Source organism: Doryrhamphus excisus, chromosome 3 (genome assembly GCF_030265055.1).
Source record: "Doryrhamphus excisus isolate RoL2022-K1 chromosome 3, RoL_Dexc_1.0, whole genome shotgun sequence".
NCBI classification, from domain to species: Eukaryota; Metazoa; Chordata; class Actinopteri; order Syngnathiformes; family Syngnathidae; genus Doryrhamphus; species Doryrhamphus excisus.
The window spans coordinates 15,391,723-15,409,178 of record NC_080468.1 but is presented as its reverse complement, the minus strand read 5'-3'; the positions used below and the strand labels follow the sequence as shown (position 1 = coordinate 15,409,178).

Here is a 17,456-nt window from a genome sequence, read left to right as displayed (position 1 = left end):
ATAATAATAATAATAATAAACAGCTGCTTTAACTAGTCTACATTCAGTCATTTGCGATGTATTTATTGGAATAAATCCCAACTACTAAAGTTTTGCTCTCTGCTATAAAAAAAAGAATGTGTTTTTATGGGCCTTTTCTTCTCTCGTGGTTTGAATTATTTATCTTATATTCTAAACAGGGAGAAAAGTGAAAAATGGGCATAATTAAACATGAATACATCAATATAACCTTCCATCATCAATTCCAAATTAGCCAAAAAAATGCACTAATCACCAAAGTGACACTGGGATCCCTTCCCTTAAAAATCAGCACCGCGGCTGCTGCTGGATAGCTAATGTGTTTGTGAAGCACGTGAGAGAGAGAGTCGTTCTCATGGGATTGCGCTAAAGTGTTGTTTGTTCTTTACGCCGCTCTACTCGATGACCAGAACCAGTGAAGGAGAACCCATAACTCTTTGTTGTGCCTCTGCACATCCAATTACATTAGAAGCCTATGGTAAAGGTTGGGCCCACTTCTGCCAAGATTTAACCTGATTAGATTCAGCCGTTCCAAAAGACAGCCCAAATTCCCTGAGACCATTGGCTTCCAATTTTGGACCGGTATCTCTTAACATAGATGATGAAAATCAATGTTGATGATTTTTTTTAATATGTATTTCTTCCTTCTTATTTCACTCAGACAGGGACTAATTTCCCAAATGGCAAAAGAGCTTCTTTATCTGACACTTTTATGTCGTATGATTGGAGGAAAATGTTGTCATTAACTATGTATCGAGAATAAAAATTATTCTCTATAAAACGTATTAACATTATTTCCTACAGGAACAATGGTAATGGTTTTATTTCATTTGAACATGCATCAGATTACAATTGAATGCATCACATAATCAGTTCACAGTTCCACATGTCCAAAAGGGGTAGGAGGAAGCAAAGCTAACTGTTACATTTGTTCACTTCCTGCTTTCCTAATGTAGTTTAAGTTTTTTTTTCATATAAATATTATTTTGAAGCAAAAATGCCGAAATATATTTGTACTATAATATTTATATTTATATATTAAATCCTACCTCTCCAACTGGTACTTTTAAAATCAGTAACTGTTACATTTGTTCACTTCCTGCTTTCCTAATATAGTTTAAGTTTTTTTTTTTATATAAATATTATTTTGAAGCAAAAATGCCGAAATATATTTATATTACAATACCTATATATTTATATATTAAATCCTACCTCTCCAACTGGTACTTTTACAATCAGTAACTGTTACATTTGTTCACTTCCTGCTTTCCTAATATAGTTTAATTAATTTTTTTTTATATAATATAATTTTGAAGTAAAAAAAATTGTAAAACTATTTATTTATTTATTTATTTATTTGTGTACCGAAGTACAAGGTGATATGACCATACAATTGTTTTGGTTTCCATACAGTTTTTAATTGACCATATTGAACAAAAACATCCCTATTTTTTTTCAGCTTCACTCTAACCCATGATTTAAAAATATTTAAATATGTAATATTTAAAATATTTAAAAAATATTAATATATTATATATATTTTTTTATATATTATATATTTTTATATATATTATTTTAATATTATAATGAATATATATAATAAAATATTTTTCAAAATTAATAAATCATACTTGGTTTGTGGTTGGGTATTTAAAAGGTCGTAAACTTCTGCTTTAAGAAAATATTCCTACGTTGCGGATATTCACGTATTAATAAATGAACCACAATGAACGAATGATGACAATCGGTGACAAAGTGACACTCCAGGAAAATTTGTTGGCGCTAATTTGCGTCCGAGATGCGATTCAGCTCCTTGGCATGTGTGCTAGATGTCAGAGCTCACGCCGAAGGCTGTGTTTGTGCTTGGAACCGCTCCTACTCCTTTTCAACACACACACACACACACACACACATACACACACACACAAACAGACAGACGAGCAATGTTTCGGGTGTGTGGGTAAATCTTTTGGCAACAAGGCCGCCAGTGTGGAACTATGATGAATACTGATGGCAAAGAGCATGGCCGACACACAGTGGAACACACACACACATACACACACACATACAGGGTGCAGAGGGCCAAATGGCATCCCCCTCGGCTGGTGAATACTAATGCGACTAGTGGAGCCTGCGTGCTTGTGAAACAAGGATGGAGCGAGCCAAGAGAGATGATGACAAGAAAACATAGATGGGATTGCTTATTGGGGTGTGTGATACAAAGTGTGCGGAATTAGCAAACTCTTGCAAGTTGCACTTTCTAATTAAAGATCCCGTATTGAATTTTCCGTTTCGTGAATGAAAAGGTAAAAAATTCTACTTACATCGTTCGATGCGGTCCTCGGGGCTTGACGAGGTCTCTCGGTCTGAAAGAAGGCCGGATACGGCGAAGATCTTCTTCCCGCTGTCCTCGACGGCTTTCAAGGCGCTGCTGGGCGAGCCCCCGGGTGGGATCTGGGCGCCGCCAAAGTCGTATTCTTTGCCGTCAGCATCGGAGTACCTCAGATGGGGTGAAGCCTCAGCATCCAGGCACCCTTTGAGGCGCTTAGCAGGGGTGAAAGCGGACTGGTACCCGCCTGGCGCGCCGTCTCGATCCTCCGGGGAAGCAAAGGGTCTGAAAGCCCCCACGCCGCTGTGATTGAGCATGCTGATTGGTGAGCAGTCCAGATTCGGCGGCGCGAACTGATGATGGAGGTGAAGCAGGGATGGAGGAAAGTCCCGGTTGGGGAAACCAGGAGGGACGGCGCCTTGGCGGTGGTACATGGATGCAAAGGTGTAGGAACCGTTGTTGAAGGGCAAATGAACATCTTTTTCCACAGAAACCGGGACGCCAAACGGGCGTGGCTGCTGGCAGGGAATGGAAGCGTCACGAGAAGCTTCAGCTGTGGAGGCCAGAACCATGAGGGCTGGCGAGGCCAAGGGATTGGGCAAGTAGGAGGAGCTCTCCATCTTGAAGGCTGCTCTGTGGAGGTCCATGTCTGAATGGAGGAGAGGGATCTGAGAAGATTTCGGGAGGAGGAGGAACCGATTCCTCCTCAGATAAACTGACGCTGTCTCTTTAAGAAGAGCGTGGAGATGGTCAGTTGTGATGCCTCACTGGTTCAGGGCCTTCTGTCGGGTCATTCAGTCTTAAAATAGAAGCACCACTCAGGTTGGACAGTCTTTGGGTGTCACAGTAGGTTCCTCATCTTCCTGTCGAGGAACAAAACCCAAACATTAGATCACAGCCATCACTGCTCATTTAAGAAATGCTCTTCAACTCAGTATGAGTCCCACAAGAGATGGTCAGAGGCAGTTAATCACGTTCCTTAATTGGTTAAACCAGAGTCAACACTGAAGTGACATTGAAAGGTCATTAACGCAACACTAACTACAATCCTGGTGTGAAAAGAAAATAAAATAAAATAAAATAAAAATAAAATAAAATAAAATAAAATAAAATAAAATAAAATAAAATAAAATAAAATAAAATAAAATAAAATAAAATAAAATAAAATAAAATAAAATAAAATAAAATAAAATAAAATAAAATAAAATAAAATAAAATAAAATAAAATAAAATAAATCATATATTTATATATAAATGATTTCCAACTCGTGAAATGTGTTTTCTGCAAGTAAAAAGGTCAATTTTCAGAGAACAAAAAAATTATTTTGAGACCAAAAATCTATGAATTTGCGGGTGAATAAATAAAATAAAATAAAATAAAATAAAATAAATCGTATATTTACATATAAATTATTTCCAACTCGTGAAATGTGTTTTCTGCAAGTAAAAAGGTCAATTTTCAGAGAACAAAAAAATTATTTTGAGACCAAAAATCTATAAATTTGCGGGTGAATAAATAAAATAAAAAATAAAATGAAACATATATTTACATATAAATTATTTCCAACTCGTGAAATGTGTTTTCTGCAAGAAAAAAGGTCAATTTTCAGAGAACAAAAAAATTATTTTGAGACCAGAAATCTATGAATTTGCGGGTGAATAAAATAAAATAAAATAAAATAAAATAAAATAAAATAAAATAAAATAAAATAAAATAAAATAAAATAAAATAAAATAAAATAAAATAAAATAAAATAAAATAAAATAAAATAAAATAAAATAAAATAAAATAAAATAAAATAAAATAAAATTAAATTAAATTAAATTAAATTAAATTAAATTAAATTAAATTAAATTAAATTAAATTAAATTAATCATATATTTACATATAAATTATTTCCAACTCGTGAAATGTGTTTTCTGCAAGTAAAAAGGTCAGTTTTCAGAGAACAAAAAAAATATTTTGAGACCAGAAATCTATGAATTTGCGGGTGAATAAAATAAAATAAAATAAAATAAAATAAAATAAAATAAAATAAAATAAAATAAAATAAAATAAAATAAAATAAAATAAAATAAAATAAAATAAAATAAAATAAATTAAATTAAATTAAATTAATCATATATTTACATATAAATTATTTCCAACTCGTGAAATGTGTTTTCTGCAAGTAAAAAGGTCAATTTTCAGAGAACAAAAAAATTATTTTGAGACCAAAAATCTATGAATTTGCGGGTGAATAAATAAAATAAAATAAAATAAGAAAGCAGGAAGTGAACAAATGTAACAGTTACTGATTGTAAAAGTACCAGATGGAGGGGTATGATTTAATAAGCTTTGCTTCTTCCTACTCCTTTTGACCTTGTATTACTGCATCAACCTATATTGCACAACACAACTCTACATTTTTTTTGTCATTACATTACTCTGATGACTTGCACTGAATGGAATCAGCTAGGAGTGCATAATGAAGTGCATAGTGAAGTTAGCTGGGATTTTCGGAGGGAACTCAGTGTCATGGGCTGTGTTCGAAACCGCATACTAACTACTACATACTTCCATGTCCATACTATCCACACTCCATCAGACAGTATGCGAAGCGTTTACACTACAGAACTACATAAACCACAATGCATTGCGCTCCTACCCGAGCCCAATCGACGACAGCTGATTTCACTTTAGCTCTAAACTCTTTCAATACATCACTTTATTGAGTGTTTTTTTTAATCAGACAAGAAAGTGGCCGTTTAGATCCCGAGTGTGCCATTTATTTGTCCAAATACCAAACGTTTACAATTTCGTTCGGACGAATTCGGCAAAAATTTAAGCTAGCCGAAGTGTTCAACGCACTTTCGGGTATTTTTACAAAATAAAACACCCGCTTAATTTTCTCATACAAAAAAACATAGTGATAAATCATTGCTTTTACTTTGAAAACAAGAAGCGAACCAACTCGGAATATATCTCGCTTGACACCGCCGTTTGGTACATCCTGCTGCTCAAGTGTTCAGCCAATGTTTTTCTTCTTCGGTAAAGCAGTTTGTCGACTGATGAGGCAAACGCACTTCGAAAATGACATTGTGAAAAAGTAGTCATCCTCCCACTCCGTATGGTAGTGGTAGCTCTTCGGCTTTTTCCAGTCATTTTTATTTCCTCTTTCTCACTCGCTAGCTTGCTAGAGTTTTGTGGTACTTAGCGCGGTTATATGCGCATGCGCAGTGACCCGTGTGTCAGAATAGGCTGGGGCTAACTTTTTTTTCAATGCCATTTAGATTCTAAATATTAGTGCAATATTAATATTAATTTACTAATATACTAATATATACTAATATAAATATTTAGTGCAAATACGCTTTTTGAACATTTGAACAAAAACATGCCAATACATGATGAGATCATACAATCAATAACTATTACATAAAAAGTTTTTGCACTTCAATCTTTGTTGCCTTCCATCCTTTCCCAAATCCCTCTTCCTCCTCCTTCCTCCTGTCCTCTCGTCACCTAATCAATCCCCCCTCCCTTTTCGGCATTCTCATCCCCTTCCTCCCTCCCATCTCAGATGGCGGTCTAAGCCGCTTATTCTTACCATCTCCCAGATCTTAGTGGACCAGAACCACTTGTCTCGAGATAAGAACGCACATACATTTCTCCAGCCGAGCCCCCCACACACATAAGCATCTGATAAGAAAGACGATAAGAAACTATGAGGTCGGATGTTCAGCCCATCATTGAACTCGCATGAATTCTACACGCTATATCATCTTTTAATTTTCCAAATATTTCCAATCTGGCATTATTTCCACATCTCTGCTGCCAATCTCCTCTCCTCACCCCCCCACCCACATTTCCCTTGAGTGATAAAGATGGGCGATATCATATCAGATCTCTCCATCTGCCATCCACGAGCCAGAGGAAATCTGACTGAGTGAATAAATTATCTGTACTTGACCCCCGCGACCTGTCAGCATCCGTGGCGAGAGTTCTTCCCTCTTGGGGATTTGATCGCAGTGTGCGATTGGTCGGGTCAGCGAGGCAGTCAAATGAAAATGATAAAATAACATTTCAGAGATGTTTATCCCCGAAGGGTAATTTGAAGGCGCATGGTTTGCTAAGCATCCAAAATGTTAGGATTTACGAGGACCTTTGCAAAAATTACCCACAATAGTAACAGTTGCTGTTCATCAACAATGACAAAAAAACGCTTGGCAATTAGCTGTACACCAGGGGTCTCAAACTCAATTTACTTGGGGGCCACTGGAGCTAGGGTCGCATCAGGTTTTCCAAAAAAAAAAAAAAAAAACACATTTATTAAAAACAGAAAAATATACAAACTTTTTCAGTGCTTTGGTACCGATTTTCTACAATAAAAGCTCTGATAAAACATTCCACTGTTCTCAAATATCTTTATTTTTTATTTTTATTTTTATTTTTATTTTTATTTTTATTTTTATTTTTATTTTTATTTTTATTTTTATTTTTATTTTTATTTTTATTTTTATTTTTATTTTTATTTTTATTTTTATTTTTATTTTTATTTTTATTTTTATTTTTATTTTTATGCACAGAATAAGATGAAAAATAAAACAAATCAAGACTATCAAGAAAATCAATCAATCAGTAATAAATAAATATAATAATAATAATAATAAAACGGCAAATAATAAAAACTTAAGAAACCACATATAGTTGGAGGGTAGACAAATTTTTTTTCAGATTAAAATGAACAAAGCATTATTAGAGCCCTGTAGACATGACAAAACACGACTATAGTCACATTTATACTCTTTTTTATTTACAACATATTGCGCAACTGCAGGGTCTTGAGACACATGCTAACTCGCAAACTAGAGAGCTATAGCGACCTAAACGGTAGCCCTCAAGTTATTTTCCTTTAACTTAAATAGCCCAAAACTTACCACTTCCACACGGATAGGGAGGATAACTATTAGCAGTTATTTAACCTTTAACATGAACATTAATCAAACGTAATCATTTTTTCTGGGTACATGATACCATACAGCATCCATATCAAACTCGCGCGGGCGACACTCGCCTCCCTCCGACAAGGCTTGAGAGCCGAGAGATGTTTTACATTACCGCAAATGTACACGAGGCTAGCGCAGCGGTGAGAATGGCTGACGCTAACATGCCTCTGGTCTGGACTGATGCCATATGGAGTCGTATTACACATCCTCCTCTTTTCCCGATACCTGCCTCAATCCATCATGGAAATGGCACCTTGATAATGTGGCCAAACTCCTAACTTCATCTGTCTATCACTTTACTCTCTTACGAGCCTATCCTCGTGTCCTCAGATAGCTCATCTGCAATGTACGTGTTGACAATGTTGATACTTCAATTTCATTATCATCACCAATTAGTCGAATGAGGAGTCAGACATGAGAAAAATATAAACAGTCACTTTTGTCCATGTCAACATCAACATGGCAGTCTTTCTACGATGAACATCCAGCAGCAACACAACGTTTTTGGCATCATATCAGTTGATATCCACCTGTTCTATGGAAAGTATATATACCGTATAAGCAAGGTCAGAATCTTCATCGTACAATCCTTGTCCACCATCTTTGACCTTTAACCTTTGATCTGTCTATCACTTTACTCTCTTCCGAGCGTTCCTCATGTCCTCCACTATAGTCACAATTATACTCTTTTTATTTACACCATATTGCGCAACTACAGGGTCTTGAGACACATGCTAACTCGCAAACTAGAGAACTAGCGACCTAAACGGTAGCCTTCAAGTTATTTCCTTTAAACTTAAAGAGCCAAAAACTTACCACTTCCACACGGATAGGGAGGATAACTATTAACAGTTATTTAAACCTTTAACATGAACATTAATCAAACGTAATCATTTTTTCTGGGTATATGATACCATACAGCATCCATATCAAACCCAAGTCCTAACCCAATCCTAAACCTGATCCGAACACCTAACCCAACCCTAAATTAAACCCAAATCTTAGTCCTAACCCAATTCTAAAACTGATCCGAATCATTAACCTGATCCGAATCCTAACCCAATCCTAAACCTAATACCAAACCTAACTCAATCCTAAATTTAACCCAAATCCTAATCCTAACCCAATCCTAAACCTAACCTAACCCTAACCCAATTCTAAAGATAACCGAAACCTTAATCCTAATCCTAACACAACCCTAATCATAACCCTCACTCAACCCTAAACCTAATCCTAACCCTAACCCAATCATAAACCTAATCCCAACCTTGGCATGAACCCAACCCTAACCCTAACCTTAATCTTCAACGTAACCCAACCCTAATCCTAAATTTAACCCAAATCCTAATCCTAACCCAATCCTAAACCTAACCTAACCCTAACCCAGTTCTAAAGATAACCGAAACCTTAATCCTAATCCTAACACAACCCTAATCATAACCCTCACTCAACCCTAAACCTAATCCTAACCCATACCTAAACCTAATGCCAACCTTGGCACAAACCCAATCCTAATCCTAACCTTAATCTTCAATCTAACCCAACCCTAATCCCAATTTTATCATGAACCCAACCCTAATCCTATTCCCTGATCTTCAACCTAACCCAACCCTTATCCCAACCTTAGCATGAACCCAACCCTAATCCTAACCCTAACCCAATTCTAAAGATAACCGAAACCTTAATCCTAATCCTAACACAACCCTAATCATAACCCTCACTCAACCCTAAACCTAACCCAATCCTAAACCTAATCCCAACCTTGGCACGAACCCAACCCTAATCCTAACCCTAACCCAATTCTAAAGATAACCGAAACCTTAATCCTAATCCTAACACAACCCTAATCATAACCCTCACTCAACCCTAAACCTAACCCTAACCCAATCCTAAACCTAATCCCAACCTTGGCACGAACCCAACCCTAATCCTAACCTTAATCTTCAATCTAACCCAACCCTAATCCCAATTTTATCATGAACCCAACCCTAATCCTATTCCCTAATCTTCAACCTAACCCAACCCTTATCCCAACACCTAACCCAACCCTAAATTAAACCCAAATCCTAGTTCTAACCCAATTCTAAACCTGATCCGAATCATTAACCTTAGCATGAACCCAACCCTAATCCTAACCCTAATCTTCAAACCCTGACCCTAACCCTGCCCTAAACCAAACCCTGATCCTCAACCTAAACCACACACTAATAGCATGATAAATATCCGAGTTCCTGCTTATTATCATCATGTTGACTTTCCACAAGATATGGTTTATTTTTAAACTGATCTTCTGGAGGTGTCGCCGGGCCCTTTACCACACAAACAAAGATGATGATTTCGGAAGACAGACACATATGGGTGTCATGGGTATACAAGCACAATTACAGCCAATGCACACACATCATGTCGGTCGGTGCCACTTACAATCCCATTTGCCACTGAGTGGATATCAGCCACACGTCGTCTGACATCGCCTATATGCATTTTATAATAGAACATGTCACAGGGGAACATTTACCACACTGGCATAATTTCATTACAGTGTGCAAGAATGATACAGCTGTCGCTGTGATATGAAACTCCGGGGGCGATGGGAGGATTCCTGTCAAACGTGCAGAAATTGTTACATCAACGCTCATCTTCTTTAACCTAATCAAGGGAAATTACACTTATCCTGTCAGAGGAGTTGCATTCATGACCGTTTCTAACGAGGATGATAAAAGTTGTTCTTTAAGAATAATTGTAGGCTGCTATGTGATTGGTAAATACGTCAAAACACTATTTATTATTCACATAAGATGCTTGCGTATACATGAGATGGACTGCAAGTTACTGAGACACCCTAATCCTAACTCCACTCTAAACCTAACCCACTCCTAACATTAATGCCAAACCTAACCCAATCCTAAACTTAAGCCAAACCCAAGTCCTAACTCAATCCTAAACCTGATCCGAACACCTAACCCAATCCTAAACTTAACCCAAACCCTAGTCCTAACCTAATCCTAAACCTGATCCAAAAACCCAACCCAATCCTAAACGTGATCCGAAAACCTAACCCACTTCTAAACTTAACCCAAACCCAAGTCCTAACCCAAGCCTAAACCTGATCCGAACACCTAACCCAATCCTAAACCTGATCCGAACACCTAACCCAATCATAAACTTGATCCGAATCCTAACCCAATCCTAAACCTAATACCAAACCTAACTCAATCCTAAATTTAACCCAAATCCTAATCCCAGCTCAATCCTAAACCTAATTCAACCCTAACACCAACCCTAGCTCAAACCTACCCCAACCCAATCCTAAACCTGATCCGAACACCTAACCCAATCCTAAACTTAACCCAAACCCCAGTCCTTACCCAAACCCAAACCTGATCCGAACCCTCACTCAACCCTAAACTTAATCCTAACCCTAACACCAACTCTTGCCCAAACCTAACCCTAATCCTAACTCTAACCCAATCCTAAACCTAATCCAACCTTGGCAGGAACCCAACCCTAATCCTAACACTAATCTTCAACCTAACCCAACCCTAATCCCAATTTTAGCATGAACCCAACCCTAATCCTAACCCGAATCCTCAACCTAACCCAACCCTGCCCTAAACCTAACCCTAATCCTAACCCTAACCCAATCCTAAACCTAATCCCAACCTTGGCATGAACCCAACCCTAATCCTAACACTAATCTTCAACCTAACCCAATCCTAATCCCAATTTTAGCATGAACCCAACCCTAATCCCAACCCGAATCCTCAACCTAACCCAACCCTGCCCTAAACCAAACCCTGATCCTCAACCTAAACCACACACTAATCCTGACCCAATGCTAACCCAATCCTAACCCTAAAACCCACCCTGATCCTAACCAAAACTCACAAGGCATGCTGTGTGACTTCCTCCCAGCATGCTTTGCAGGCGATACAGCGTAATAATTACCCCCACTGGCTCTGATAACCATCAAGTAAACATTTTATGAACTAAATAGTTGAAGAGTTGAAATATGTCAAACAAACCAAATCCAGAGTTTTCCGGTGTTGGCAGCAAAGTTTTGCATTGGAATCCATTTTTGTTTTAAAAATGGCGTGTCGACTGTGACCAGCACGTGGAAACAAGAGCTTTTGCATCTTCAGATGTTGGGACGTAAAGAAGCTGATTTTTTTTCCCATTTTTGTTATGATGCAGACAGATAAGACGTCAGGCCCGTACGGCTGCCTTTGCATGATCGTGTGTGTGTGTGTGTGTGTGTGTGTGTACACACTGTATACATGTTTATGTACTGCAGTGGTACATTCTGCATCCCCCCATAAAATGAATAGAAGTTGTTGAAACGGCTTTGTCCTGTTTTTCCTCTCCCCTCTTTGAGTCAATGAGAAGATTCTAAATTTGAACCACTAAACAAATCCAACACATAGAAAAAGAGAGAGAGGCCAAGACTGTGGAAAAGTCAGATGACGAGTGACAGCACAAGCCCTTCTCTTCATATTTTGACTTCATTCTCAAGACATAATTCATTTTACACATAGCTTCACATGAAGCCACAAAACATCCGAGCAGCCACTCAGGAACCCAAAGAGTCGGCTCTCAGTGAACCGAGCGCGTAAGAGAGGCGGAATTCCCACAACGATCTATCACCATCTGTTGTTTTACTATCAGCTGCCCCGCTATGTGTTTTATCATTCCGCTGGTTAGCGGGCATTAAACCTTTGTGATTATGCACCCAAATGGCACACAGACTGTGGCAGTCGCCAAGCGTGGGGCGCAAGGAGATGCCGCAAGGCCCTGCACCAAACCATTCCGATGGAAACCATTCCATTTGCGTTTGGATCAGGAAAAAAGTACGCTTTTGTTGTTACTACTGTAAATTGGGACAACAAAAGTATTTACAGTGGGACACTTCCTGATAGTGTTCACACTTATAAATTAACTAAATTAACACTAAATTAAATAAACTAACACTAAATTAAATAAAATTAAATAAAATTAAATAAAATTAAATAAAATTAAATAAAATTAAATAAAATTAAATAAAATTAAATACAATTTTATTACATTTTATTGAATTTTATTACATTTTACAAAATTTTAGTACATTTTAGTACATTTTAGTACATTTTAGTATATTTTAGTACATTTTAGTACATTTAGTACATTTTAGTACATTTTAGTACATTTTAATTAATTCTATTTTATTTAATTTATTTAATTTAATTAAAATTAAATAAAATTTGATTACATTTTATTGAATTTTATTACATTTTATTACATTTTAGTACATTTTATTAAATTTTATTAAATTTTATTAAATTTTAATTAATTTTATTTAATTTTATTTAATTTAAGTGTGAACACTATCAGGAAGTGTCCCACTGTAAATACTTATGTTGTCCTAATTATTAAATTTTATTAATTTTTTATTAATTTGTATTAAATTTGTATTAATTTTTATTATTTTTTTATTAATTCTTATTAATTTTTATTAAATTTTATTTTAAAAAATTCAGATCATCAAACAAATGTAAATATTAGTCAACGTCAACACAAACTGCAGAAGCCAAGTTGCTTTCAGCTTGAGGTCACCAACAGATGGCCTGACATTCTCCTTCAACAGAATCCATGCTTCCATTCATCACAGCAAATCAGCCCAGACCATCACACTACCACCACCATATTCTTCTTTCGCTCAAATGCCCCATGTAATGGGACATGCACCTTCCAAAAAGTTGAACTTTTGTCTGGTCAGACCACAGAGTATTTCCCCAAAGGGATCAAAAATATGTTTTCGGGCAAAATGGAGACCAGCCTTAATGTTCTTTTTGTTCAGCAGTGGTTTTGGTCTTGGAACTCTGCCATGCAGGCCGTTTTTGCATAGTGTCTTTCTTATGGTGGAGGCATGAACACTGACTTTAACTGAGGCAAGTGAGGCCTGAGCTTCTTTGGATGTTTTTGTGGGGTCTTTTGTGACCTCTTTTTTAGCCACTCTGTTTTAGCCATATGTGGATTATTGCTCTCACTGTGGTTGGCTGGAGTCCTAAAGATTGAGCTCAGGTGTGATAAACATCCGGGAAGTTATGGCAGTCACATTTTCCATATTGGATATTTTTCCCCCTTCATAATAAAAATGTTCCTTCATTCATTTTCTACAGCTTATCCTCACAAGGGTGGCAGGGGGTGCTGGAGCCTATCCCAGATGTCTTAGTGTGAGAGGTGGGGTACAACCCTGGACTGGTGGCCAGCCAATCACAGGGCACATATAGACAAACAACCATTCACACTTACATTCATACCTATGGACAATTTAAAGTCGCTAATTAACCTAGTCTTTTTTTTAGTCGGGAACTGATATTTTCCAGAAACTTACCTATGTTCGACTGCTGAACAACCCATTTTTGTGTAATTTATGTTGGTACATTTGTTTAGATATTTGAGCACAAAAGCAAACAAATTGTGCCAATTATGCTTGAAATGTTTTGTCTTTTTTTTAGTCGGGAACTGATATTTTCCTGAAACTTACCAATGTTCGACTGCTGATTACTAAACCAGCTGCTACACCCTGGCCAGCCAATCACAGGGCACATATAGACAAACAACCATTCACACTCACATTCATACCTATGGACAATTTAGAGTCGCCAATTAACCTAGCCTTTTTTTAGTGGGGAACTGATATTTTCCTGAAACTTACCTATGTTCGACTGCTAATATTGTTATATTTGGATGTAAAACAACCCATTTTTGTGTCATTTATGTTGGTACATTTGTTTAGATATTTGAGCACAAAAGCAAATGTTGAAATGTTTTGTCTTTTTTTTAGTCGGGAACTGATATTTTCCTGAAACTTACCAATGTTCGACTGCTGATTACTAAACCAGCTGCTACACCCTGGCCAGCTAATCACAGAGCACATATAGACAAACAACCATTCACACTCACATTCATACCTATGGACAATTTGGAGTTGCTGATTAACCTAGCCTTTTTTTAGTCGGGAACTGATATTTTCCTGAAACTTACCTATGTTCGACTGCTGAACAACCCATTTTTGTGTCATTTATGTTGGTACATTTGTTTAGATATTTGAGCACAAAAGCAAACAAATTGTGCCAATTAAGCTTGAAATGTTTTGTCTTTTTCTTAGTCGGGAACTGATATTTTCCTGAAACTTACCAATGTTTGACTGCTGATTACTAAACCAGCTGCTACACCCTGGCCAGCCAATCACAGGGCACATATAGACAAACAACCATTCACACTCACATTCATACCTATGGACAATTTGGAGTCGCCAATTAACCTAGCCTTTTTTTAGTTGGGAACTGATATTTTCCTGAAACTTACCTATGTTCGACTGCTAAACAACCCATTTTTGTGTCAGTTATGTTGGTACATTTTGTTTAGATATTTGAGCACAAAAGCAAATGTTGAAATGTTTTGTCTTTTTTTTAGTCGGGAACTGATATTTTCCTGAAACTTACCAATGTTCGAATGCTGATTACTAAACCAGCTGCTACACCCTGGCCAGCCAATCACAGGGCACATATAGACACTGCTGATATTGTTATATTTGGATGTAAAACAACCCATTTTTGTGTCATTTATGTTGGTACATTTGTTTAGATATTTGAGCACAAAAGCAAATGTTTGAAATGTTTTGTCTTTTTTTTTAGTCGGGAACTGATATTTTCCTGAAACTTACCAATGTTCGAATGCTGATTACTAAACCAGCTGCTACACCCTGGCCAGCCAATCACAGGGCACATATAGACAAACAACCATTCACACTCACATTCATACCTATGGACAATTTAAAGTCGCTAATTAACCTAGTCTTTTTTTTAGTCGGGAACTGATATTTTCCTGAAACTTACCTATGTTCGACTGCTAAACAACCCATTTTTGTGTCAGTTATGTTGGTACATTTTGTTTAGATATTTTAGCACAAAAGCAAATGTTGAAATGTTTTGTCTTTTTTTTAGTCGGGAACTGATATTTTCCTGAAACTTACCAATGTTCGAATGCTGATTACTAAACCAGCTGCTACACCCTGGCCAGCCAATCACAGGGCACATATAGACAAACAACCATTCACACTCACATTCATACCTTTGGACAATTTGGAGTCGCTAATTAACCTAGCATGTTTTTGGAATGTGGGAAGAAAACCCACGCATGAGAGAACATGCAAACTCCAGAGATGGCCGAGGGTGGGATTGAACTCGGGTCTCTTAGCTGTGAGGTATGCGTGCTAACCACTAGACCACCGTGCAGCCCTAATAAAAATGTGTCATAATAAAATAAAAAGTGCATTTTGTGATGACTAATATTATATTTCAACGTTTTTTTTTTCCGTTTTTTTTTTGATGATGTGAAACATCATGCAAAGAGGCGGGTGACCAGGAGGGTTTGATGGCCGTGTGCACATGAAGATGCTGATGTTGGAATCATGAGTCGATACTATTGAAATCTCCTCATTCATGTCTGGCCGTGAGCTCCAACGTCCTTGTGAATAACAATCAGCCTCATTAATCTCGCCACTTGCTTTTCTCGTTTACATTGTTCCTTCCTGTCTTATGAACGCCCTCCAATCACACTCATAAGTTTCAGTCAGCAGCTTGAGTAGGCTCATGCATAGTGTTGTGTTGGTTTGCTGCATCCTTCAACAGCGCTGAGCCGTTCTGATGTGAAAATAGGATTTAGCTCTTTTCCACTTTCTTTAGGACTTTGGGAATATTCGCAGACATGGAGTCACGGCCTGGACCCGCGGTGGCGAGGATTTCTATTCAGGCCTCGCTCACAGGGCCCGCCGCGACAAATAAATCATTTCTGTTTGCCGGGCTCGAAAGAACAATCAGTATACGGCCTGGCGGTGACACATCACCCGGCTGCAAACAAGCCGACAGGTGACGCCGCCTGCCCGTCTTTGCTGACTGACAGGTGAGCCTGCCAGTTGACCTTTATACCAGGGGGGCACGGCAGCGGCCTGCTAATCCCAGCAACTCCCTGGGGGCAAAAAAAGTGGCACACTTCCTTTTTTTTTTAAGCAAGTATGATTTTATACAACTGTACAATCGATGGATGTGCTCTGAGACTAATTGACAAATGAACGCAGAAACCTGAGAGAGATGATGGGAGGGTGAAAGAGACACCCAAAAGTATCTTGACACCCGACACAAGCCCTCACCCCCCCCACACTCATTATAGGCTGCTAAGCCGGCTTTCCCTTGTTGCCACCCGAGTGATATTTCCCGCTATAATAACAGCATTAGTACGCTCTGCCTTCTCCAATGCCATCAAACCATTAAACACGGCCTGCATCCCATTTCCTTCCAGCACAAAATGACACAAGAGAAGCTCGACTCCCATTTTTTTCCCCCCGCAGCAATAAAAATGACCATAAGCCTCCCCCCTTTTTGTTGGGACAACTTGGAGTGGAAGGGATAGGCATCACAAATGGAAACATGTGAATGATGAGTGGGAAAAAAAGTTTAAATATATTTTTAATTATAAGAATTGTGTGTGTGTGTGTGTGTGTGTGTGTGTGTGTGTGTGTGTGTGTGTTGTTTGCCACGCCTCAATTTCAATTTCAACAACCAATCCTAATGGCAACAATAAGGAATAAAGGCAGGGTGCTATAATAAATGATGAGGAATTAGTGCCTGTTAATTAAGTGTCACGTGTGCATTAATTATGCAAAAATATTAGCATGCATAAAGATTTATTGTGGAATTTAAATAATATTTTTTTAGCAAATTATCCAAGCCTCACTTTTTTTAATTATTTAAATTTAATTTGGGGGGGGGGGGTTCTCGTTTTGTAAAATATAATAAATTATAAAGAATATTATTCCATATGTATTAATTCATTTATTCATAAAAAAAACTGATTATTTTATATTTATTTCGATGTTTCAAATAAAACAACCCCCTCTTGCAATTGAAATAAAGTTGTCTCTCAGCGGCCATCGACCCCGCAGGACGGAGGTGTGAAACGGACATTCATTTTAGTTCACACGGCGTGAAGCACCCGGGATCAATGCCCGGCAATAAAAACCAATTGCCCGGGAAGGTTTTTCCAAAAAGAAATCATCTTTTGATACATATTCTTATGTTTT

At 37.5% G+C, this 17,456-nt stretch overlaps 1 protein-coding gene across 4 annotated transcripts in view; it reads right to left on the bottom strand.

Annotated features, from left to right (window-relative positions):
• rnf220a (ring finger protein 220a) overlaps positions 1 to 17,456 on the bottom strand; it is a 182,223-nt gene that overhangs the window by 162,437 nt on the left and 2,330 nt on the right. For all 4 annotated transcript variants that reach the window (XM_058066074.1, XM_058066076.1, XM_058066073.1 and 1 more), the window contains exon 2: positions 2,343 to 3,210. In XM_058066074.1, coding sequence (XP_057922057.1) covers positions 2,343 to 2,994 — 652 coding nt within the window. In that variant the 5' untranslated portion in view covers positions 2,995 to 3,210. The remainder of the gene's footprint in view (positions 1 to 2,342; positions 3,211 to 17,456) is intronic.